The 25,891-nt window shown below is 53.0% G+C and overlaps 1 protein-coding gene across 5 annotated transcripts in view; it reads left to right on the forward strand.

Moving 5' to 3' along the window:
* Window positions 1–16,015, forward strand: part of PLEKHA7 (pleckstrin homology domain containing A7) — a 210,458-nt gene extending 194,443 nt beyond the window's left edge. For 2 of the 5 annotated variants that reach the window (XM_060303467.2, XM_060303469.2), the window contains 9 exons: window positions 1,837–2,025; window positions 2,118–2,235; window positions 4,067–4,170; window positions 4,716–4,916; window positions 7,735–7,893; window positions 10,091–10,224; window positions 11,033–11,175; window positions 12,620–12,730; window positions 14,623–16,015. In XM_060303467.2, coding sequence (XP_060159450.1) covers window positions 1,837–2,025; window positions 2,118–2,235; window positions 4,067–4,170; window positions 4,716–4,916; window positions 7,735–7,893; window positions 10,091–10,224; window positions 11,033–11,175; window positions 12,620–12,720 — 1,149 coding nt within the window. In that variant the 3' untranslated portion in view covers window positions 12,721–12,730; window positions 14,623–16,015. The remainder of the gene's footprint in view (window positions 1–1,836; window positions 2,026–2,117; window positions 2,236–4,066; window positions 4,171–4,715; window positions 4,917–7,734; window positions 7,894–10,090; window positions 10,225–11,032; window positions 11,176–12,619; window positions 12,731–14,622) is intronic. The other 3 variants (XM_060303468.2, XM_030831487.3, XM_030831488.3) reach the window with 3 other exon arrangements.
* The last annotated feature ends 9,876 nt before the right edge of the window (window positions 16,016–25,891 follow it).

The raw sequence follows: 25,891 nt of genomic DNA on the forward strand, positions 1-25,891 counted from the left end.
CTTTGGGACTTCCCTCCCATTAGGTTACCACAGTGCATTAGGTAGAGCTCCCTGTGCTATACAGCATGTTCCCATCAGTTGTCTATTTTATGCATAGTATCAATAACGTATATGTGTCGATCCCAGTCTCCCAATTCCTCCCACCCCACCCCTTTCCCCCATGGTATCCTTACATTTGTTCTCTACGTCTGTGACTCTAAGAAATAGGACTTTGCCAGCAATCAGAAGCCCTTGGGCCTGGGGGTCCCTTCCCAGTGTAGGCCCTTTCTCTTTCTCCCAGAGGTAACCACTATCTTGACTTTTTTGATAATTTCCTTGCTTTTTTGTTTTGTTTTGTTTCACTACCTATATTTGCATCCAAAACACTTCTATTTTGCCCATATATAATACTGTGTTTATTCTTTCATATCTTGCATCCTTTCAACAATATGTTTGTGAGATTCACCCATATTGTTGCATGTAGCTATAGTTCTTTATTTATTTTTTTTTTTTTTTTTTTTTTTTTGTGGTACGCGGGCCTCTCACTGTTGCGGCCTCTCCCGTTTTGGAGCACGGGCTCCGGACACGCAAGCTCAGCGGCCATGGCTCACGGGCCCAGCCTCTCCGCGGCATGTGGGATCTTCCCAGTCCGGGGCACGAACCCGTGTCCCCTGCATCAGCAGGTGGACCCTCAACCACTGTGCCACCAGGGAAGCCCAGTTCTTTCATTTTTATTTGGCTTTTCTTAAATTTAATGTCTTTTTTTTATTAAACAATACTCTGAAAGGGTACAAAGTCAAAGGATATAAAAAAATATGTAATAAAACGTCTCCCTTCCACCCCGTGTCTTCAGACATTCTATTCCCTTCAATCAAAGGCAATCAATGGTTTGCGTTTATCTTTCTGGGGGGCTTTTTTAGGAATTGGTGATTCCAAGATCTTGTCAGGGTTTGGAAACCACTGATGCTCAGAGAGCCTCTGGGTGTCTTAGGTCGGCAGCTTAAACTTCACACAATAATGAAATGTGTTGCTTTAGAAGAGTGCTGATAGACTTTTGCAAAACAAGCTTACAGCACCCTTTCCTGAACTCTGAAAAACAAAGCAAAATGAGGCTAAGAAAGGGGGTGGTTAGGAGGAAGGAGTCTGGATGGACATTTGTGCCAGGAGTGGGTGTCCATGGCAGTCAGGGGCCAGGCTCTCGGTCTGTAGAGAGGCCACAGCCCTCGGAGAGCATTGTGGACAGGGGGGTTCAAGGAAAATAGTTACATTCATCCCAGCCCAGGGAGTGGGCTGTGGAGAAGGCAGTGAGTCACCCATCCTGACTGCCTATTCTGTGCCTGAGTCGGGAAGGAGGAAATATTTTGTAACCATGTGCATTTCTGATAGAAAGGGCAGGAGGATGTAGATGGTCCTTGCTCAGATCCCCAGCCTGCTGAAGGATCCAGAGACGGTGCAGGGACCGCGGGCTGGCTCCGTCTGAGCATGGTGGGATGGGGTGGCGGTGGTGGGGTGCTGTCATAAACATACAGGTAAACACAGAGTTACCAGCCTGCCTCCCCTGCTGGTGCACTCCGAGCCAGTGGAATGAGAGCGTGGACCCGTGTCCTGAGTTCTGCATTGTGTGTAGATCACACTTTGAAAAATGGAAGATGTGTGAATCAAAGGGAAGGATGGGGTTGGAGCAGAGACGTCTCCCGACCTCACAGCTCAACCAGGGGAAACGTTGGCATCTTTGGGCTGAAGTGGTCACTCCCTGCAGACCCAAGGTGTCCTGCTCCTTCCCTTTGGGCCACCACGATGATGGTGCCACTGAGCATCCTCTCACCGGGCACTGGTTCTGGTTTTGTTTCTGAGCAGGAAGACGAGGCACCTCCCAGGCCCCCGCTCCCTGAGCTCTACAGCCCGGAGGACCAGCCCCCGGCCGTGCCACCTCTACCGAGGGAGGCCACCATCATCCGGCACACTTCAGTGAGGGGCCTCAAGCGGCAGTCGGACGAGAGGAAACGAGACCGGGAGCAGGGGCAGTGTGTGAACGGGGACTCGAGGGTGAGCAGGGGGGACCCCTGGGGTTGCCCCGCTGTGTGTGGGGAGAGGGACGGCGGCGGGGCAGGTGTGACGGCCTCAGACTCTGCCCACAGGTGGAACTCCGGTCATACGTCAGTGAGCCTGAGCTGGCGACCTTCAGTGGGGACATGGCCCCTCCCTCCCTGGGACTCGTGGGCTCTGAGAGCAGGTACCAGACGTTGCCAGGCAGAGGTAAGGCGAGATTTTCCATGGAGTCTTCCTGGGCGTCCCCGCCACTGCCACACCACTGCTCCCCAGCCCTACCCGGTCCTCACACCCTTCTGCCTGCAGCGTGGGGCCTCAGCCTGGGTAGCAGCTGTCAGCCGACTCTGGGCTGTAGGGAGGGCCTGTCCGTCCTGCCTCTGGCTCACATCCTGATTCTCATCCTCTTTTATTACATCTTCCCCCGGGAGCAATGATAATAGCAGTTACTATAAAGCCCAGTGCTGTTTTAAGCACTTTATTATATTCACTTAGTTAAGATTCATGATAATCCCGTGAGGGAAGTACTATTGTTATCCCCATTTTAGAGATAAGAAAACCAAGGCCCAGAGAAATGAAACAACTTGCCAATTAGCCAATAAGTGATAGAGCCAGAATCCCACCCTGCAGGCTGGGATGTTGGGTGACTGTCATCAGCTTGGCCATCCCATCCCATGCCTTCCAGAGACTTTTCTCCTCTTCTGTGTCACTCTAAGACTCAATGAGTCCTTTATTTAAACAAACACACCTTTCACCTCAGTTGGGTCTTCTCACTCTCCTCCCCTATCCCTTTGAGATGGGGGTGGGAACAGATTTAGGCCATTAGGCTCACCCATGCCCTATTTTTCCCCATAGCCAGATCCTCTTTCTGAAATCCTTTTAAAAGGAGGCCATCTGGAACCCCAGAGCAGGTTGACCACACTCCCTCATTTGGTGGGAGGTCAGGCGCTTTCCCCCCTTGACAGGGTGTGGAAACAGGAGGCCACAACGCCATGATTTGGGCTCCTATGGGGTTATGTGACTCCCAGCCCACCATGCTGTGCAGGCTTGCTGTGTCCTGGAGGGGACTGGCTTTTGCCGAGTTGGGCCACAGCAACCCTTGGCACTGTGCCTGGGGACCCTTTTCCCTTCTTTCTTTACAGCCTAGAGGTGTTCATCAATGGCAGTGTTAGTGGCCTGTGGGCAGGACAGTTCTTTGTCGCTCAGGAGTCTCTGGGCATTGCAGGACATTTATCATTCTTTTTCCTACGTGCTAAATGCTGGTGGAGTCCTCAGTGTGATGCCCGTTTCCAGATGTCAGGGACCAGCCTTGCTAAGAATGTTGCTAGTGGAGAAAGCACGGGCTGAGGCTCCGTGTGACCTTGGACAAGTTGCTTCACCTCTCTGAGCTTTAGGTTGCGTACCCCCACGGTGGTGAGGTAATGCTACTTTGTAGGGCCAGCGGGACAAAATCTATATGAAATGCCTGTCACGATGCCTGCCTGTTATAGAGTAGGTACTCAGTAAATGCTTGATGCCGTCTTCTTTCCACTCTTCATTTATTCAGTCAGTCATTTATTCATTCAACCAGGCATTGTTGAATTTGTAGACAGGCGTGTTGACACTGTGGTCAGTGCAGTAACCGGTGAATATACTGAAGAATACAGGGAATAACTGATTCTGCCTGGAGCATTTGAAAAGGCTTCTCACAGGCAGGCATCCAAGTTGGGTCACACAGTATGCATAGGAGTTCATCAGCAGGAAGTGAGGCAGGGCATTCCTCGCCCTCCATCCTTTCCTCCTGCCAAGCAGCCCAGGTCTTCTGCATGTGAGGGAAGACGAGGGTAGTCCCCAGATCTTCCTTAGGGGACAGAGGGCACCCATGGGCTGGCCCCTCATTCCCTACCTGGGGCCTTGCTCTTCCGGGCCCTGGGGAGGAAGAAGCGTGGGTTGTTGGCTGGGTCCTCGTGGTCCCCTCACGGGAGTGAGAGTTGATCAAGAAGGGACTGGTGGCCTGTCCTCCTCACCACAAATCCACTTGCATTTCTCTTTCCTCACTAAGGGCTCTCGGGGTCCACGTCAAGGCTCCAGCAGTCGTCCACCATTGCTCCCTACGTCACGCTTCGGAGGGGTCTAGATGCCGAAAGCAGCAAGGTGACCTACCCTGTGAGTGGCCTTGAGAAGTTCCTGAGGGGCTCACTGCTCCCTCACGCACAGAGGGAAGGGCTCTGAGGTAGACGGTAACTGGGATTCTGTCAGGTGACCCCTCCAGAGCTCAGATTCCCTGTCACCATATGCTCATGATGCCTTCACCACTGCCCACCAGTGAGGGCATCACACTGCCCTCCCCATTTCCCAAGGGGCTCCCACCTTTCTCCCCAGTCTCGCCCAGTGAGTCACACCCTGAGTTGTGGCCCATGATATGCTTCTGCTCAACTGGACAGGCCTGGGCCTCAGTGTCTGCATCTGCAGAATTGGGTGCTGCCCAGAGAGCCCGTGAGGGCCAGCGGTATCATGTCCACGAGTGTGCTTAGAGGAGGTGCTTCTCAGTGGCCAGGAGGAGCCCAACTGGAGTGTGTGTGTGTGTGTGTGTGAGAGAGAGAGAGAGAGAGACAGAGACAGAGAGAAAGAAAGACGGGGATGAAGCCGGCAGGGCGGCTGCCCTCTGTGTTCCCAGCCCAGCTGCCCTGTCTGTCCCTCCTGCCCCTCAGAGACCCAGGAGTGCCTTGGAGCGCCTGTACTCAGGGGACCACCAGCGGGGCAAGATGAGCGCGGAGGAGCAGCTCGAGCGCATGAAGCGGCACCAGAAGGCGCTGGTCCGGGAGCGCAAGAGGACGCTGAGCCAAGGAGAGAGGACGGGTCTGCCCTCGTCCCGCTACCTCGGCCAACCACTCCCTGGAGATCTCGGCTCAGTATGTTAGGAGGGTCCAGGCAGGCGGGGCTGGGACAGGGAGCAGAGCTTCCCCGAGTCCTCCAGACACAAGCACTTCTCAGCGCCGAGGGAGTGGGCTGTCGACCTGGATGGCTCAGAGAACACCCCCACGGGCTGTGTGTCCACAAGCCGGGACGCATGTGTGACTTGGTCAGAGGGCGCCCCGGAACTAGAGCAGGAACGAGGATGTCACTGCAGGAGCCCAGGAGCCAGAGAGAACGTCCACAGTCAGTTCTGCAGTCGAGCTTGAGGGAGGCCTTTGTAAGCATTTGGAGTCTCTCAGCTGAACCAAGGACTTGGGAAGTACAGGGTTCGAGGAGTGGAGGAGAAAGGTGGTGCTATGATTTGAGGAGGAGGAGTGCAAGCCAACCAGCCTCCCAGACCTCCAAGCGGGTGCCTTGTGGGGCAGCTGAGCAGAGGGTGGTGGCCCTCACCTCTGAGGACTGGGGCTCTCCCACCACCACGGTGCTGACGGGCCTCCCCATGCCCCAGGAGAGCCGGGGCGTCTTCTGCCCCCTGGTGGTGCTTCCAGGCACTGCACCCTGCCCACAGTCGCCTTAGGTCCCTTTTGGAAACATTCCGTTTGACTTTTCCCTGTTGTTTGAAATCAAATGTTTCCCTAGACCTCTAGCCTGACTGCTCTTTCCCTAATTCATTGCACAAGCTCTTTTGCTTTTAGCGTTACCGCTCATTGCCTCTCTAATCCTGCCTGATTGTGTCTACAGACGCTTCTAATTTGCATCAACCATTCTCTAACTGGCCTGTGCTCTTGTTACCAGGCTTATAATAGCAGCTCTTCTCTCCGTAGCCTAGTGAGCACTCCCATGTGTGACTCACCTTTCTGCCGCCCCCTTTATGCAGGCTTACTGACTCATAATTCCCTTATCCCAAAAGCTGCCCCACAAGTTTGAGCCAGCCCCACTGCCTGAGGGCCGTGGTCATTGTCAGAGGTCTGGGCATGATGAATTTATCAAAGTCCACGCCTCACATCTGGACAGTAGACACAGACTTCAGAGATTGCATGTTGGAATAAATTCTGCCAAGTCTGCGGTGGTTCAGTTTTAATTCCTCCGGCCCCATCGGCACAATTTCTTACGGAAAACTTTTTGTGTTTCTAGTATTTAATAACTTGAACGGGTAGCAAGATACATTATGATCTGTATTCAGAGGGCCTCTCTGCAGCTGTTAGCTCAGACACCAAAGGGGTAGGACCCAGGATACTCATATCCTGAAAAGCTGCAAAGCCAGTAACTTTTAAACTTTATAAGTAAGTGTCATATGAGGTAAGACTGACTTTTCACAACCTGATGTCTCAAATGTAGAAAAATGATCTAAAAATCGTAACTTGAATACCTTGTAATTTTTCTTTTTAAGAAAAAAGACTTGTGTAAGTCTCTGCCTCAGCGCCAATAAACGTGTTGCTTAATGATAATGGATTGGCGTGGTTCTTCCCCAGGATACATTGTAGAGTCCAGTGAACTTTTTCTGTTTGTGGAAACAATCAGGCTGGGTTTATGTGAGGTCTTGTCTCTCTTTGGGGCACTGGTGAGCGTGTAAGAAAATGTGTGTTTTCTTTGTGAATCATGAAATTAATTTTTCATCCCTGAATCTTCAAATGCCTAATCCTTTTACACTTTAATTGGAAACCATCACCTAAAAGCGATTACGTTGACGTAGAGTCAGTATGGAGAGCTTGTGCACGAATGGGTGAAATGTTGTGCTATGGCCGTGGGTTTGGGGCCTGGGTGAGTGCGGGCTTGAGGGGGCATTAAAGACAACGGTGACCACTTGGGGCTCTGTGAGGCGGGTGGGGTGGGAAGGAGAAGGCAACCTGGGATGGAGAAGCGTCTGCTTGGCTTCTGCTCAAGAAAAGGGAGGCTTTGGGCCCGTTCCCTCCTCTCAACAACCTGCTCAGCGTCGAGGCCTGTGGGGATGCAGGCCACAGGTGATTAGGAAGGCCGCGGCGGAGCCAAACCGTGGTGCTGGGATCTTAAAGTGGCTGGGTTAGAGTTTCCCTCTGTGAAGCCTGCTTGTTACAGAGTTGGAATTGTTGCATTTGATTTAGCATTTAAATTTTACACGTGTTTGGTTTTTCTAACTTAAAACATCTGCCCCAAATAGCTGCTGATACGCAGCAGCTTATCGGCCTCCCTGGCCGCAAGCTGCTCCTCTTGCACCTCCCCAGTCCCACCGTGGGGGCATTATTCCCCACCCTTAACTGTGTCCTGCTGGGACTGCCCACTAGAGAGGCTCTTGGCTATTCCACTCGCTTACCAGGGCCTCAGAGGGTTTGTTTCGCCCATTGTTTCTGAGCTGGAACAACATATGGCTCCCGAACCAGAAGGGCTTCCGTGATCTGTCATGCAACAGAAGCGGCAAACCTCTTCTCTTGAGCTCTGTCCCAGCTTCTGTTTTAGGGTCACCTTCTTGGACCTGGGAGCCTCCTGTATCCCTGGGGACCCTTGTGAGTCTGAAGTCGTGGATCTTAGACCCGTGCCAGGGAGGTTTGGACACTTTGGGGCCCATATCAGAGAGAAATCAGCAGTCTGGAGTCCGGCTGTATCAAAGGGGCAGAGGCCTTGTTCTCTCTGTCCCAGAGTTTCAGAACACAGCAGAGACCATCCGTGTCACAGGATTGCTGCTGCCTTGTTTTGGAGATGAGGTTGAGGTCCATGGTCACACAGCTTTTCGCTAATGAGTCACAGGCCCATCTTCCCAAGGGCCCCAGTGCCTGCAAGACCTACCCAAAAGGGATAGCCAGGAAGTGACTACATTTCACCCTCTTGTTCTGTTACCAGTGGAAGCGCGAGCAGGACTTTGACCTGCAGCTGCTGGAACGGGCCGTACCAGGGGACAGAAAGGACAAGGAGGAGAATGGCTGGCTGAAGGTGCAGGCTATGCCTGTCACTGAGTTGGACCTGGAACCACAAGACTATGACGTGGACATCAGCAGAGAGGTGAGGGCAGGGGCTTCCTTCACGCTGCCCCCAGGAGGCCCAGCCTTCAGATGCCAGCCTGACCAACCCTCCCAGGGGCATGGAGCGGAGCGGGGGGCGGGGGTTGTTGCCCTGAATAAGGACAGGCTCCGTCTCAGTGTGGCCCAGGAGGATGGATGGACAGCACCTGGAGGTAGTAAGAGGAGACCAGACATTTTGATGCAGGTTCAGAGCTGTCTCTCTTTGTAATTTGTGGCAAGTCATTTAACTTCTCTGTGCCTCAGTTTCCTCAGCAGTAATGTGGGTTGTGGGGAGGGTTAAGTGACTCAGCACATTGCCCGAACAATTAGCAATGATCAGAAAGCTGTGAGCACAGGGCCTGGCACATGGTAGGCAGGTGATGAGGTAGTTGTTACTGTTAGCATATGTTCCCTGGAAAACCAGGGGGACCAACCAGGGTTGGTCTTGCATCTGGCCAGTCAGGCCAATTTGGGCAGTCAGACTTGGGGAAAAGGCAGGGCAGGTTTAGAAATCACAGGTGAAATATCCAGCCATGGCAGAGGCTAGGAGACCTGGATAGGTCTGGTCTGGGTTATTTCGCCCTCTGGTGGCTCAAACGCATCATGGCCGGGCAGGCCCAGAAAAGCAAGTAACTGCAGTCAGGACCGTCTCTTACCCAAGGGAAGAGAAAGGGAGTCAGAGCGTGACACACTTAGGGTCTTCAAGACATAGGGTGGTCTCCTGTGACCTATGTTGTGCCATTTGTAAGCTCTGTAGAGCAGTGTCTTTGGCTGTTTGGTTCACCTTTGTGCACCCAGCACCAGGCCTGGCACACAGTAGATGCTCTGTAAATATTTGCTGAATGACGGCTCTGTTGAATGAAGTGCACAGTGGCCCACAGATATCCCAAACACATTTGTATGAGGACTTGGCCTGGCCTGAAACTGCATGAGGCGAAATGCTCTCACCACATGAAGGATAGATCAGACAGGATGGGGGCAAACTGACGCCTGTGGAGTGGCTGGGTTCTGGGATCAGCAGGGGCTCCAGGGTTTAACGAGGTTGGTCCCCTGCCTTCAGACCTTTTCCCTTTGGCACCTCTGAAACAGCCAAAGGTCCGTGCTTTCTCAGGTCCACAAAAGAAGCTTCTACACACTGCCTTGGCAATGGAAGTGCATTTTGCGGTGTCCTAATTGGCCTGCCAGCCAGGGGAAAAAGTTCTTCCTTATCTCTAACCTAAATCCCTCCTGCTACAATGTAATCTGCTTCCTTCCTCTGCATCTGTCCTCATGGGAAATAACAGAAAACAGCTTATTTCTTGCCATCTTTCACCAGAATGAAAGGTCTGCATGGGCTTAAATTCAAGTCCAGATTTGCCCTGGGATTGGATTTAGCTTGTTTTTGGAAGTTTCAATCAGCCCCATTTTAATGTAGTTCAAGGAAGAAAAAAATTCCCTGAGGTGTGTGCAAAAGTTGCCTTTAGCGCTCTTGGCCCACGTCAAGGTTCACCAAGCTGAGGTTGCTGTTGGGTTTGTGTGAGACACTGGTGAGGGGAGGAGCTGGGGTCATTTTCCTCTTGAGAGCAGTAGATTCAATGTGGCTGCCTTCTGTCTGGGTCTTTTGTAGGGGCAGAAAGCACTATCACTTTCTTTCATCCCTCCACCCAGCCACCCAGACACCCATCCAAGGAGTGTTTGCTGAAGGGCTGCTAAGTACCAAGTCCCTGCTCTAGACAGTGGAGAAACAAACAGGAAATGGGAGGGAGTGGCAGGGGTGGGTGGATGGGAGAAGGAGGGTCAGGGAAGCTTTCTGGAGGTGAGGTTGGGAGGATGAGAAAGAGGCCATGGAGCCCAAGGAAGGAGAATCCCAGGCAGAGGAAAGAGCAGGGGCCGAGGTGGGTCAGTGTGGCTGGAGAGGTCAGATCACATCAAGGGTAGCTTTTAGGGTGATCATTTGTATCCTCAGGGCTTACTGGTCTAGTTATTTCGCCTTCCCCCCTCCCTTCCCTTGGCCTGTAGGAGGTTGCCTGGTACGGTAGATAGAACACAGGCTTTGGAGTCAGACCCAGATTCAGATCGGGACTGCACAGTGAACTGCCACTGTGATCTTAGCAAGTTACTGAAGTCTGCGGGCTCCTCCGCGTGCCTCATGGCGGGAGACAGGATGGGGGGAGCAGGTCCCAAACCCAACATCTGTGCCTCCCACCACCTTTCCTCAGCTCTCCAAACCAGAGAAGGTCTCCATCCCCGAGCGTTACGTGGAGCTGGATCCTGAAGACCCGCCCAGCCTGGAGGAGCTGCAGGCGCGGTACCGCAAGGCCGAGAAGATCCGTAACATCCTTACCCGGTCCAGGTCAGCCCTCCTGCTGCCTGAGTCCTGACGACCCGCTAGGCCGACCCCAGGGGTGTCTCAGCTGAATGGGCCCCAGGCTGGGCTGGCCGGGGAGTGTGTCATGCCAGGCTGGGCCCTGGGCTGGGCTGGCCGGGGAGTGTGTCTTGCCAGGCCTCCGTCTCAGACCAGCGCTGCTCATGGTAAGGAGCAGGCCGGCTCTCAGCACGTCACCCGCAGATCAGCGAGGGAGCTTGCCCAGGTCATCCGGGAGGTCTAAAGCACTCAGAGGGCCCTCCTAGGCCCTTGGCCCCAAATCTGGGTCCCGTGGCCCTGGCAAGCGTGGGGAGTGGAGCCAAGTGTGGTGGTGAAGTGGACACAGTTGGAGATAGGCCCCAAGGACGGCCCTCCCAGCCTTAGGGCCATTGTTCCCTCACACAGACCCCCAGACCACAGCCAGGGGCCCAGCCTCGTCCTGAGGTGCCAGAGGCCTTGCCCACATCCCTGGAGGCCAGGATGGTAGCCTCAGAAACGTAAACTGGGTATTTGAGGGTCTCCCTTTCAGAGAGCGGTTAGCCTTTTCCCGTCTGGATTTAATCGGAGCTTAGAGCTGGAACTCTTATCTTGAGGTCTGTGATCCACCAAAGGAGGAACAAAGCTGTGACTAGGTGTTTGGGGAGAAGCATGTGCACCTTTGTCTGGAGAGAAGGTGCACCATTTTTATCTGATGCCCCCAAAAGGGTGAGATCCTCCGGCCAGGGAGACTCTGCTCTCCTGAGGCAGGTGCCTGGGGGTGGCGAGGCTCACAGCTTGCTTTCTGGCTCTCCCACAGCATGTGCAACCTGCAGCCGGTGTCTGGCCAGGACCGGGATGGCGTGGCCGACCTGGACTCGCAGCTGCAGGCGCAGGAGCGCATCATCAACATCTCCTACGCCCTGGCCTCAGAGGCCTCCCAGCGCAGCAAGCAGGTGGCAGGTGAGGCCCTGGGGACAGCCTCTGAGGCTGGGCCACACCCCCTGCTCCTTGGGCTCAGGGCCTGGCATGGCCTGTCGGGGTCAGTGGAAAAGCAGGCGTCAGGCTCGCTAGATGAGGGACAGTGGTATGTTCCCCTGTCCCAGGCGCACTGCAGGGCTTGCGAGGGGGACTGGGGCTCAGGGGTGTCCCGGGAGAGGGTGTATAGCTCATTCTTAAATCTTCGGAGTGGTACTGCTATTCCGCTTTCTCTGAGGTTGTGGGTTGAGAACAGGTTTTTCCTGTTCTCCTGAGCTAAGGGGTCAAGGCTAAGGTTTCTGGCCTCACGAAGAAGGGGCAGGAAAGCCTTTTGGTGCTTGGATTTCTTGCCGGGACAAGGCAGAATGGGGCCCCTCTAACCCTCCCTGGGGTCCATGCTTTGGTTCCCAAATCAAAGTCACTGTTCACCTATCAGAGTGGCCTGTGCCAGAAAGCAGGACTTGGGAAGTGGGACTTCGCTGTCCAGTGGGAAAAAAATAGCACCACGGGATGGGAGGGCGTGTGTGTGTGTGTGCGCGCGCGCGCCAGGAAGGAGACTCCTGGCTCCTCTCCCCACCCACGTGTGCCCCCCCGTGTGAGCTCTCACAGTTCACCTAGTGCTGTTTCTCCCCAGATGCAGCTGCCACTGCATGTCTAGGTGGTGCCCTTGGCCAGGTGTGAGAGGGGTGGTCATAGAGCCTGAAGTGGGGTCACAGTCCCCACCAGCCCTCCAGCCCTGGCCAAAGGGTCTAGAAGTGACCACGGGTGGGGCCTGCTGGACCTTGAAGTGGCTGGCCCTGGGAAGCAGAACCATGGGTATGACCAAGGACAAGGGCCAGCCTGTTCTCTGTCTCCCAGCTCGGATCCCGTACAGAGTCGCTGAAGTCCCTGCTGTTCTGACTCCCCTGAGGACATGTGCGTGGGCTGAGAGGGGGTCTCCCTTGGGGAGACAGCAGACGGCGTTCCCGGGCCCCTCCTCGTAATGATCCTGGGGCTCCCTGAGCCCATCGTGGCGATTTTGAATTCCTTCCCGTGTCCAGGGCTCTAGCAGGGGCACCTTCCCTGCCATAAAGTGCCCTCCTCTCTGGCCTGTGCTTGCTCTACCTATGTGGACCTACTGTCCTCGGCTTCCTTAACCACCAGCAGGCGAGCGTGCCCCAGACCTGACACCCGCAGTCACGTCCCTGCTCAGTGGCCACCTTTGCTGCAGCCTTTGCTCACTCTTGCTCCCTCTCTCCAGCTCAGAGACATTTCTGGGAACTGCAGGCCAGACCCCCGCCAGGCCCCATGGATATGCCCCCGCAAGCCCAGGCCGTTAGTGGTGGGCAGCGGGGCCCACGGCACCCCGGCCCTGCCGCTCAGGGCGTCTGGTGCTGCAGGAGCAGACGAGGAACCTAACGCGCCACTTAATTCCTGTCTGCCCGTCTAGCGCAGCATCTGGCCCTCCTCCCGCCTAAAGCCCCCCTGTCCTCCAGGACGGTGCCACCTTACCCCCCCTTAAACAACGGACTCCACTACACCTTTGTCTAACACCTTCCAAGTAAGAGCCCCCCTCCTGGTGTGGCCCCTCACCTGGCGCTGAGCATGTCCCCTCCCCTCTGCTGCTGAGATGATTGCAGTGCCACCTGCTGATGCTTCCTTCCGTGGGCAAAGCGGCTGCTGGGGAGACCCCTCCTGGACCGGTAGGCAGGTTGGGGGCTGATGATTTTTAGGAACTCAATGTTCAGCGGCTCCGATACAGTAGAGACTGTGTGATCCAAGCCCCCTGGCTCCCTGAAATCTCAGGAGGCAGAGCTGTGCCCCTTCCCGCCCCGCTGTCCTTCCTGCAGGCGGCCCAGTGCCCCAGAGGACCAGGGCAGGCCAGACGGCCAGCTTGGGAAGGAGGGGCGGTGGCTGGGAAGGACGAATTAGATCATGGCCTCTCCCCGTCAGGGCTTTGACCAAAGAAATTGAAGAACCGGAAGCCTAGAAAAACCAGTTTTGCAGATGAGGACACGGGCCCTGTGAGGGGTGGGGGCTCATTCCAGTCACAAGGGAAGCTTCAGGAGGAGGCTGCCCGGGGCAATGGCCCTCACTCCTGCAGAACATTCCAGCACCACCCCTTCTGAGTCCTCCCCATGTGGGCATTTACTGGTGAGAGGAGGCAGCGTGGGAGTAGGGAGGGAGCGCTGGACCAGGAGTCGGGAGGCCGGGGCCAAGTCCAGGCTGTTGTTCTGAGTTCTTGGCTGTTGCCTCACCTGGACGGGGAGGGCGGATCAGGAGTCTCCGCAGCCTCTCCCTGATGTCCCACTTCGTACGACTGTGTAGGGCTTCCCCTCGCATCCCTCTGTGCACACGGTTAACGTGGCTGAGCGCCTGCTCCGTGCCAGGCATTGTGCTGATCGTCTCCTTTGACAGCAACCCAGTGGAGATATTCACCCCGTTTTACAGATGAGGAAGCGCAGCTCAGAGACCCTGAGGGGCTTGCCCAAGGAGTTGCGGCTGTGTCAGAGCCAGGGCTCGAACCCCTTCGGTGCGAGTTCAGAGCCTCTGTTCTCCATCGCCACCCTGGGCCCACCTGGGCCACCTCCATTGGCCCACCTGGGCCACCCCCGGGGGCTCTAGATGTTTGGAGAAGGGAGTGCAGTGAGGGATGGCGGTGTGTGGTTGGGACGGAGGCATGGTCTTGGGCAAGTGTCCACCCGCCTGGGCGCTTCGCTGTCCTGAGGGTGGCAGGAGGAAGTCGGCCTGTTGGGCCAGGATCTCGGGAGGTGTGAAGTAGGGACCTCGTGACTGAGGAACCCCAGGGAAAGCTCCAGCCAGGTCTTTTGTAAAGGCTGCAGGGTCTTCTGGGGCCACGGGATGGTGTATGGTTTTCTCCTGGAGATCCGAGTGTGGTGACACCACCCCAGGCCACAGAGAGGCAGAAGAGAGGCTCTGTTCCTCTCTGCTTTTAGTGCCCCTGTGGTCATGAGATAGGCCTCTAATGCTCTTTTCAGAGCACACACACATTTCCTTGTACCCTTCCGGCACCCTCATTAGGAGATTGGTACAGTCACCCTGTTTTTAGATTAAGAAAACGAGGCCCATGAAGGCTGAGAGAGTTACCCAGAGTCCCTCAGCAAATGAAGGGCAGGGCCAGAACTGGACCCCAGAGTCCTCTTTGCTCAGGCCTTCTGCCCTATCAGAGCAGGGACCCAGTCTAGGGGCCAGCATGTGTCTGGCAAACTTCCTAGAAGTGGTGAGGGTGGAGGAAAGGTGGGATGCCCGTTAGTCCTCGAAGCCGAGGGTCCCCCAGCAGCGGCCGCATTGCCCCAGCCCCCTGCTCTGCTGTTCTCTGTCTTGTCAGCCTGCCATTCCTTGTCACGTGTGCACAGACATGCCCACCGCCTGCTCCCCAGACGTGGGCTGGGGTCCTGCCAGCCTCTCATTGTCTCCTGTGCTTTTTGCCAGCCCAGGCAGTGACTGACCCGTGATCCAGCGTGCAGAGAAGTCTGGAGCCAGGGGCCAGTGGAACCAGTTTCCTCCGAGAAGATTGATCCTTCTTCCCCTTCCAGCTGAGCCGGGGTTCAGGCCGGAGGACAGAGCACCACCAGCTGTGGGGCATTCACCACAGGGCTAGGGCCTAACACCCACGCTTGTTTTAGTTCAGACTCCTTTTTACATGTGACAAAGGCACTTTTAATACACACTGTAAAATACTGACTCTGTATTTTAGAATCAGGCTATATTTTATAATGTTCACCTCAAGGGCTGAGTGGCTGAGAAGGTGAGGATGCAGGATTTTGGAGCTGCACATACAGATTCAGGTACCGTTTGGGTGGTGGGTGTGGGTGGGAGCTGAAGGGCAGGGTGAGCAGAGGCCAGTCCAGCATCTGCTGAACTCAGGTGAGGTTGGATTGGAGATGTACTTCCAGTGGATTCCAGTGTTGGGCTCATTGGTGTGTTGTCCAGGGCAGTGATCAGCTGACCCTGACCTGGCCTGATGACCAGCTCTGTAGGGTGAAACTCCACCGAGCTGGCACGTGGAGCCTCGGCCTTGGGTCTGGCTTAGGCCCAAAGGTGTGTCCAAGAACTTCGGTTCCCAACCTGCCCATGAGGTTCTCTCAGCAAAGGGCTCTTCAAAAAATACAAAAACAGTTCGCTGTAATTAAAAAAAAAAAAAAAAAAAAAACACTTTGAAATACAGAAAAGGTGAGAAGAAACACCTTTGATTTGTATCATAAGCAATAAACGTCACACTGGGTGGCATCTACCTACAGCTCCCCGAGTCCGCACTAGGCTGTGATAGGTAACCCGGGCTCGTTGCGGCTGGCCCCTGAGAACACAGGTCAGCCTACCCAGGACTTGGGTCAGGTGGCAGGTGGGCAGGCAGCGGGCCCCTGCCCTCCCTCATGGCCAGCAGGGCCATGATGACAGGACTATGACTTGACTTCCAGCCTAAAACGGGGAGGGTGCTGTTAAGCCAGGCTCAGTGTTTGTGGCCCTTTATGTAAGTCATGATATTCTGCATTCGGAAAATGAAGTTGGAAAAAAACAAAACAACTCCATTGGGTGGAGCCACACTTTAAATGAAAATTTGTCTTTGACTGTGGTCAGAAAAATCATCTTGAATATATTTAGAAGTTGCCGTCTATTTTTAACTAACTCCATATGCTGCCAGTATCAACCTCATGACATTTGCCAAAATAAGATTTTATTTTTGCCTTTATAAGATTTTGTTGGAAAAAATGAAATGACTATTTTGCAAGAAAAAGTTAATTTAAATAAAACTGTAATGGTTTGCAAAAAAAAAAAAAAATGTGATGTACAGATTAAACTATTAACCTGATATGCTTCCTGCCTTTTGCTGCCTATATTCTCCTGAGTGGCCTGTGTTAGGTTTTTTCCCGTTTCCTTGGAAAACCCCCAGTGTCAGCTCTGGATCCTGCGGTGTTCACCTATGAAGTCTCTCCTGATGACAGTTCCGTGACACGTGATTGACTCTGGAGGCCTGAGGGAGGAAGGCCTGCACGCTTGGGCCTTCGGCTGGGCTTCAGCAGCCGCTCAGGATGGCCCCCCACCTCGCCCCCGCCCGGCTGAGGGGCCGCCGGGCTGTGGACTCCTGTGCGGGGCTGGTTTGGCAGGCGGTCTGCAATCCCAGACAAAGGGAGGGACTCCGCAGGCCCTCTTCCAGCCCACACGCCTCCAGCTCGTTCCAATGAGGCGGGTTAGTGACGGACCATTGCAAACTGGACTTGTGTTTAATTCGTTTTGACTTGTGATATGTGCTTAAAGCAGAAGGCAAGAGGCCAGTTCAGTTTAGGGATGCGTGTGCTTCCAAGTTTGTTGCTATGGCAGTTTTTCTCTGTTGCCAAGAAGGGCGCCCTCAGTTTAGAGTGACTTTCCAACTAGTTAAACTGGAGAAAATAGATACCAAGGCATTCCGAAGAGGGAATGCTGCTGCTTTTTTAGCTACTGCTCTCCTTTTGAATTTTAAAATGAAAAATACTCTCTGGTTTTAAGCATTACTTGGACCTATCTCCATAACCTATGAAAGGGAGGCAGGGGCGGTGGGGAGGAGGGTTTGTCCATGCCTGAGTGCAAGGCAAGAAAAAAGGTACAGGAGGCCCCCCCGCCCCACAGGGTGACTCCTGCCGGGAGGAGGGGTAGCCTGTTCTGTAAGAATCGTGGCCCAAATTTCAAACAGAGAGCGTGACAGGCCCTCGCCTCAGACTTCATGGAGAGCACGCGTGATCTGGAAAAGGCACCCTCTGGCTATGTCACGTGTGAGCAGGCGCATGGCCCGGCCCCCTTCTCCGCCCCCTGGAGAGGACTCGTTACCTGAGGTAAGATGCCATCTGCGGAAGGACCGGCTGACCAGGGACCCTCCAGGTGGGGGGGCCACTGGGAAACCCCACGTGGCCCAACGATTCCGGCTTTGCTTCTTTACCGGGACCCACGGGCCTGAGCAGAGTTTGAAACGATGGGATTGCAGTCAGCAGAGGGGGCATGAGCACACTTCTGCACCCCTGCTGACATCCATTCCTGACTTTAACTCTAACCCAGGTCCCGGTCGAGCCCAGTATGTCTATCTTATTTTAGCAAGAACCAACAAGAACATTTTAGGATCTAGTATTAACAGGGGTTGGGAATAATCTTTTCCTAATGCCCGCTTGACCCTTCTGAACTGCCCAGATTCTCAACATGTCCAGGGTGTTGTTTAAATGATTGAAGTTGAGGTGTGTGTGCATTTGTGAGTGCACGTGAGGCAGATGTGCCCAGACTGATGCGGGTGTTGAAAGCAGGCCTTTTGTTTGCTCCCTTTCATTCACTTTTCTGCCCGCCTTTGTGTCTGGCTGGGGGGATGGGATCCGCAACTAGTCCCTTCTCCCTCTGACCCCTTGGCCACCTTCACTTAAGCTGGGTTCTAGAATTCTCCTGGCTGTTGTAGGTTGCAGCCTAAGGCCAGGGAAACCTCCATCTGCCCAAGGTCAGCTTGGGGATAGAAGGCATGGGGGGTGGAGTGGATGTGGACCCTGACTCAGCTGGACAAGAGCCCATTTTAGGCTTTGGGAGTTTCCCCCAGCTATGGTACAGAACTCTACGGCAAATCCTTTTGTGTTCGCACCAAGGGCGGGAAAGAAGCAGCGGATTATTTGTCTAATCCACAGATCACATCTCTGAGATGAGGCAGGCAAATGCTGGGAGCCCTCTGCTTCCGATTCAGCATCAGACACCGGGGCACATGAGGGACTTTGCACATGTGGGTTGCGTGCCGTTACGAAAAGAACAAAGAGACGAGGCTGGGGGGGATGTGAAAAATGGCAGCCCCTCCCGGCCCGGTAAACACGCCATTGCTTTGCCATCTCCACTCCAAAGGCTACCACTTTCATTGCTCTCCGAGCAAAGAAACCTTTCTTCAGAGCGAGTGGCAGGGTACAAAGGCAGAGTACAAAATGTGCACACATCACAGTCCCCGCAATTCTGTTTGAACAACCATATTGATTGGGTCTGACCTTGTTACATTTTTTTCCTATTATTTGAAAAGCTGCATCTAAGTGTAGTGAATTGAACCAGCGGAACTGAACTTTCCATGAAAACTTCTCGAGGTATTTCTTTAGTTCAAAGCTTTTGAATTTTAAAGGGCATTTTTAATACGAGTCTGTTGAGTATTCTCTGCCACAGCCCAACAAGGGATGTTAAATGCAGATGAGGATGGAGCGAGGGCACCCGTGGGGTGGACGTGCCCACACAGCGGAGGGTGCAGGCCAGCCCAGGAAGGGCTAAGCTTTGGGGAGAGAGGCCGAGCCTGCGGAGCAGCACACACAGACCCCAAAAAGGATCTCTCTGAGCTCACTGGGGACAGCTTAGGAGACAGGGAAGAGGTTTCCCAGCTGAGCTTCTCAAAGGCTTTTATGTGGAGAGCTGAGAAGTACTTGCTAGGGGCCCCTTCTGATGGGCGAGGGTTTTGTCCTTGGGAATAAGGGGCTCCTTACTCAGCCACTCGCTTTCTCTTACGCTGTGTTTTAGAACTGAGCAGGAATAAGAGGCACAGCCCCTTGGGTGAGGTCACAGAGTCAGAAAAGAAGCTGCCACTGTCCTCAGCCCTTGACGTCACTTAACAACTGCAGGTGCTTTCCTGCTGAGCCCTGAGCTGCATGCCGATCGTCAACTGATTTGACGTCTTAGGACGTTTTGCTGATCGTGTGGGCCACAGCAGTGGTCCCTCTTGCCATCCTGGCCTGGGCCCTTGGAAGCATCCGGAGTCGCATTTTTTCCTCCACACAAGGGGCCTCTCCCGGCCCACTGAAGGCACACAGCCGCCGCCTTTGAGTGAGTTCCAAGGGTCTGTTTGCCTCCGGAGGCCTCTTGGATCTAGAAAGCACCTCCTTTCTAGACCCAGAATTCGAGATCAGAGGCAGAATCATCCCAGGGAGGAGCTGGAAAATCAGGTCCTGTGCTGGAAGAACCCAGGACTTGGGCATCTCAGCAAAATCCTTTCAGTGTCCTTGCCAAACCTCCAGCCTAGAAGATTGGCCTGGGAAGGTCAAAACGGGGTCAGAATCGCAGTAACAAATGGTGGAAGATACCCAGTCTTCTCTGCCCACAACTGGGGACACCAGCCCCATTCAGATTCCTCTTACCTCTGTGGGAGCCCCCAGGGGTGTCTCACATACACTCTGAAATTAGCGTTTTTGGCTGTCACATTCGGGCCTTCCTGCTGTTATCTGTGTTTCCTGAGGCCACACTACCCAGTGGATACCAGGGAAGTTCCACTGACAGTAAAAACTCAGGTTTCATGGCCGCTGCCCCGCTTCTGCTCACAATGAGGGTCCAGGTCCTGTGTCCATGTCTCCCCAGTCATTTCTGGGGTCCCGAGGCATATCTTACGTGAGCTCACCACTGGCCTCTCAAGCTGCAGTTCTTCCACTTGCAACTCCTGGATGTCATCAAGCCATGAAGCCACTGCCTGTGTCCCAGGGAGACCGTCCCTGCCCAGTTCACAGCCCTCTCCCGGCACTGCGGACCCTCGAAGTGCCTGATGAGTGTGTCTCACCGCGAGTCCTCCCTGGCCAAGCCCAGGCCGCAGTCTGCATGCATGTAGGAGAACTTGTGCTCCCTAATTCTGTGGCTCTCGGGTCCCAGAGAAGGTTTTGTGTGCTCTGGTTCACCCAGAGCCCTGGGGAGAGCCACTTCTTCAAGCTTCTGCTCAGGTCCCCTGTCTGTGGGGCTCAGACACGTTCTCTATGTTTCCTCCTCCCTCACCCCAAATAACAATTTGTTATTTATTATGATTCTGCAACCTGGGCTGGGCTCAGCTGGGCAGGTCTTCTGCTCCATGTGGTGAGGGGGCACTGGGGTGTCCAGGGTGGTTTCCTCACTCACATGTCTGGCACCCCAGCTGGGATGGCTTGGGGAGCTGGGAGCTGGCTGGGCTTCTCCGTCTTTCCACACGGCCTCCCCACGTGTCTGCTCCGTCTTACAGCGTGAAGGTCTCAGGGTAGTTGGACTTTTTACCTGAGCTGGCTTCCAAGGGCAGCAAAGCTGCCAGGCCTTTTGAAGCGTAGATCTGGAATTGGCACAGGGTGACTTCCTCCGCATTCTCTTGACCAAGGCCAGGCACAGGTCAGCCAGCTTAAAGGGGAGGGAAATAGATTCCACCCCTTGATGGGTGGAGTGGCGTGCACGTGCAGACGGAGGGGATGGACGGCGGCCGTCTTGGAGACTGTCTACCACAGGACTCCTTCCTCATTCTCCTACAGCCACTGAAGCATTTAACAGCCAGTGCAGTCGCCCCAGCCTTCTCTTCCCCTGTAGTGGACAACTGGGAGCCACACATTCTGGACGGAGTAACCACAGGATGCAAGCCGACTGGTCCTAAATCTCCACTTGGAAGGGGACTACCCAGCAGAGGCCCTGAGGCCCACGGCTCACTTCGCATGAGTGAGAAATAAACTTTGATGTATTCATCCCCTGGGACTTTAGGCTTTACTTTCTACTGTTGCATAATCTAGCCTACCCAGGTTGTAGGTATCATTATCCCCGTACTACATATGAGAAAACTGAGGCATGTTGGTTCCGTGACTAGTCAGAGACTGAGTTGAAGCTGGAGCTTGTATCTGACTCCAGAGAGCCTTTACCACTGCATTGGCTGCTGTTACCCTGGGAAGAGGAGATGGTGGGGGAAGACAGTCCTGTGGGCCTGGATTCTGGGTCACTTGAAATAGCATTGCCTGTGGTGAGGACAGAGAGCTCATGGACAGCATGAAGAGAGACCCACAGGGAAGCGCCTAACAGTGCCTGGAGAGCAGGAGGTGCTCAGCTCAGCGAAGGTAAGCTGCGCCCACGGCCATGATTTGACAGCCTGGGGATCCCATGAAGGGGCATTACTTCGGCTCACTTAACCCGGCCATTGGTCCCTGGGCTTTGCAGCTCAGAAACTGGATTTGTCACCACCAAGAGCAGGGCTGTCTCTCAAGGCTATGTTCACAGTGACTGGGCTCAGGAGGCACATGGAGGAAACCGAGTGAGAGCCCAACTGCCAAGCTACTGTGTTCACTGCCATGCGCCCTGCCCTCACCCCTGTTGCTCCAGGGGCCAAGTCTTTCTTGGAAGGTGGCCTGGCAGTCTCGGGACCAGTCTTGAAGAATCCTGGTGTCCCTGAGCAGCACACTGAGCAGCCCGAGGTCCCACCTCCACTGCAGGATGCCCCCATTCCACAGACCTGGGGCCCACATTTCCAGACCAGGGCTTCCTCTCTCAGGATAGAATAAGATGGCACTGACCCTCAGGTGCCCCCTTTCTCTGTGACCATGGCTGGCCAGTCCCTTTTTAGGAGATTGACCCCATAGAAAGGAGACCCGGCGCAGCAGAAAGAACGAAAGAAAGAAGAAGGGAGGGAGGGAGGGAGGGAGGAAGGAAGGAAGGAAGGAAGGAAAGAAAGAGAAAGAAAAATAATTTTTTATTATTTTTTTTTTAAAAAATGCTAAGCATGGTTCCTGGCCCCATAGGAGGCACTAGAAAAAATATGGCATATAAGTTCTCATTTACCTACATTTAAATTATAATTATTTAACACATACCACATTCTCATTCTTTGTTTACTTGTTTATTGCCTGTCTCCCTCACAAGAATATGAGCTTGCTAAGAAATAATTCGTTGAATGAATGAGAGAATGAAAGAAGTCAAGGGCTGTTGCCCAGGGAGCCTTCTCTCTTTTTCAGATGATTTTGCCTTTCTCTGCTCTGTTGCACTTTTATACTCTAGCCCCCAGAGAGCATCCCTAGTACCCTATTTGTAAGTTCCTTGAGTAGTAGGTAAGAGCAGGAGTTGTGGAATGCAAATCCCCTTATTAACTCTGACCTTAGGCAAGTCACTGAACCTCCCTAAGCTTTAGTTTCCTTCTCTGAAAGATGGGAATAATGGCACCTACCTTACATGGGTGATGTGAGGACTAAAGGAGATCATCCTGAAGCGCCATCCCTGGCAGGGACACCCAGCCAGTAGTCACCGTGCTGGTTTGCCCTCATGTATGATCCTTACGAACAGCAAGGCTCCAGGCAGTCCTTCCACATTTAAAGCCTGTCTCCTCTCCCCGGCTCGGCAGGATAAACGGATTTGGGGCCAGCTGCTATCGCCCACCCCAGTCTTCTGCCCTCCACCATCCGTCTGCCATTTTAGACAGTTGCCTGCAGCGAGTAAAGCAATGGCCCAGGGCTTTTGAAGTTTGGGCTCACGGGGCCCGTGCCACCACCAGGCTGCCTCCCTGAATTCTCCAGGGGCTGAGGACAGGCGAGTCCTCTGGGGCCTCCCCTGGCAGCCCTGCGGCTGTCCACCCGACATCAGATCAACCTGTGCTGTGGGTGCCTTTGATGTCAGTTCCCACACTGGAGCCTCGTGCCCTGCCCTGAGGACATGGGCTTTGAAGTTGGCCTGTAAACCGAGCTTTCAGGAAGAAAGTTGTCTATTGTGCCTCAGAGCACAGCCAGGCCCTGTAAAGGCACTCGGAATGCCATGAACACCTGATAAATAATTCTTTCTGGGCCCAAGAAAGATTCGTTCCACTTACAGGGGAGGAAAATTCCCTTGACCTTTTCATTGAAGTCCTGTGTGTGTGTGTTTGGGGCGGGGGGGTGGTGGTTAGAGAGGGTTTTTGCGTCTTCTCGCCGAAGTCACGTGGGACAGGCAGGTTGTCTTAGAGCTGAGCTCCAGTGACTGCTCCAAAAGGGCTCCTGGTCCCTGACCCCTGGTCCGAGGTCCCCCCAGCCAGCCCCACTCCTGCCTCCTGCTGGGAACATGGGAGAAGATTGGGCCCTCTAACGGGTAGAGGGGCCTTGGCCCCTCCAGGCCAAACCCTGCTGCAAATGGCGGGGCTTCCAGGAGGCACAGCCCTGTTGCCTTTCTTTCCTCCCAGGGCGTGGCATGGTCAAAGAGAGGGGGCAGACAGGATTTCCCACCCGCAGGGGTCCCGGAAGTGGATACTGGCTCACATACACTGAGCGCTTACCTCAGGCCAGGCCCTCTGCTGGGCCCCCTTTTGTGTGCAATTGGATAATAGGATGTGGGTATGTGTGTAGTTTTGTGAAAGCTTTCTTTATGGTAAAATGTAACATACATGTGGAAGGTATATAAAATAACAGCACACAGCTCAGTAAATGATCAGAAAACAAACATCTCTGCAGTCACCACCTTAGTCAAGAAATTCAAGTTTGCTAGGATGCAGGAAGCCGTGCTGGTGCCCCTTCCTGCTCAGTAGGCCCTCCCTCTCCCACAAAGGATAACCACCCTTCTGACTTCTGTTGTTACTACTTATTTGCCTTTTTAAAAATAATTAATTAATTAATTTATTTATGGCTGCGTTGGGTCTTCATTGCTGCGCCTGGGTTTTCTCTAGTTGCAGCGAGTGGGGGCTTCTCATTGCGGTGGCTTCTCTAGTTGCGGAGCATGGGCTGTAGGTGCGCGGGCTTCAGCAGTTGTGGCGCACGGGCTTAGTTGCTCCGTGGCATGTGGAATCTTCCTGGACGGGGCTCGAACCCATGTCTCGTGCATTGGCAGGTGGATTCTTAACCACTGCGCCAGCAGGGAAGTCCCTTACTTGCTTTCTCTTTATAGTTTTTCTATCTAATCAGGCATCGTCAGATACTCTTAGTTTTATTTGTTCTCTGAAATGTGTACAAATGGAATAATAGAATGGAATAATAATGCATTCCTTTGTGCCAGGCTTTTTTTCACTGAACATTGTTTATGATATTCATCCATGTAACTGTTTCATTCATTTTGCTGTTGTATAGTATTCACTGTAGGAATATTCGAGGAGTATTTATCCATTCTGTTAAAGAACATTTGGATGTTTCCAGTTTGAAGTTATTAAAAATAATGCTGCTATGTACATTTTTAAACATATCTCTTGATCCACGTGCACTCATATTTCTTTTGGTGTATACCTAGGTGTAGGGTTGCTAGGTTATAAGGTAAGCATATCTTCAACTTAGGTAGAAAATGCCAAACTGTTTTCCAAAGTAGTACTAATTTATACTCCTACCATGAACATGTGAGTTGCCTCACATCCTCGTTGTGGTGGCAGCCTCTGAGACAGTGATCCCCGCCTTCTTGCATTCACACCCTCTGTAAGCCCCTCCCCCTAAGTGTGGGCTGGAGCTAGCAATTCCCTTCTAATGAATAGGATGTGACAGAACATAACAGGATGTCGCTTCCTTTCTTTCTTTCTTTTTTATTGGAGTATAGTTGCTTTACAATGTTGTGTTCTGTACAGCAAAGTTCAGGATGTCACTCTCAAGATGAGGTTACAAAGAGACTATAGCTTCTGTCTTGGGCGTCCTCTGCTTTCTCACTTGCTCACTGTGAAGGCCATGTTGTGAGCTAACCTGTGGGGAGGCCCACAGGGCAAGGAACAGATGTCTCTGACCAGCAGCCAGTGAGGACCTGAGAACTCACATGAATGAGCTTGGAAATGGGTCCTCCCAGCCTCCAGTTAACCCCTGAGATGATTGTAGCCCTCTCTGACACCTTGATTACAACCTTGTGAGAGAGCTTCAGCCAGAGGCACCCAGCAGAGCCCAGATTCCTGATTCATGGAAACCGAGATAAATGTTTATTGTTTTAAGTTGTGAAGTTTTGGGGGTGCTTTGTTACATGGCAATAGATAATCAATGTACTCAACAAGACTTTTTTTTTATTGTCCCATTTTCAATGTGTATGAATTAGGTTAGCATCTTCCTGATATTACTGGTATTGAGCACCGTTTCAAGTTTGTTGACCCTTTGGATTTCCTTCTTTGTGAAGTACCTGTCAGGACTCTTATCATTATTCCGTTGGGTTATACATCTTTTCCTTGTTGATTTGTAGGGGTTCTAGATGTAAGCCTGTCTTAGCCTGGGCTACCCCTAGAAAGCAGAGCCTGAAGCAAGGGCTTGCAGGCAGGAGTTAATTTGGGAAATGATCCAAGGAACAGAAGTAGAAAGGAAAGGAGGGGAAACCAATAGAAGCACGCCTTCTCAAGTTGGTCACTGTTGTGGGAAACTTGGACTCATTCTCGTTGGGACCTTCTGAAGAGCCATGTACAATGTTCCTCAAAATTATCCACCTGTGTTATAAAAGAGAAGAGCATTTATCTTCTAGCTCAGGGCCCCCCCTTGACCAAGGGCTCCCCATGGGGTGTTAAATCCCTCACATCTCCAGATCCCACATGTGTGACTGATTCCCATAGGAAGCCCACGCTGGGGCAGCTAAGAAGCCCTGGGGCATCACGTGAGAGGTGTGGCTAAAATGAGATCCTACTGCAGTAATACCTAGAATAAAATGGGTGCCAAGAGGATGTGCAGTGGAGCATGAGGAATATCTGACACATAGCCTCTTATAGATGATATGCCTTGTAAATGTCTTTTCCCATCTGGGCTTGCCTTTTCACAGTGACTTTCAATGAATAGACATTACTAATTTTAAGGTAAGCAAGTGTTTAAGTCTTTTCCTTTGTAGTTTGTGGTTATTTGCATCTTGTTCAAAAAGTCTTCCTGTACTTAAGTCATAAAAATCTTCTCCTCTGGTATTTTCTAGGAGCTTTCTTGTTTTACCTTTCACAGATCTACAATCTACCTGGAACTGGTTTTTAAGTAAGGTGTGAAGTGGGCATCAGGTTTCATTTTTCCACATAGATGCGCAACTTATTGAAGAATCTATCATTTCCTTCCCACTGCTGTACAGTGCCATTTTGTCATAATCG

The sequence above is a fragment of the Globicephala melas genome, chromosome 8, assembly GCF_963455315.2.
Source record: "Globicephala melas chromosome 8, mGloMel1.2, whole genome shotgun sequence".
Lineage (NCBI taxonomy): Eukaryota > Metazoa > Chordata > Mammalia > Artiodactyla > Delphinidae > Globicephala > Globicephala melas.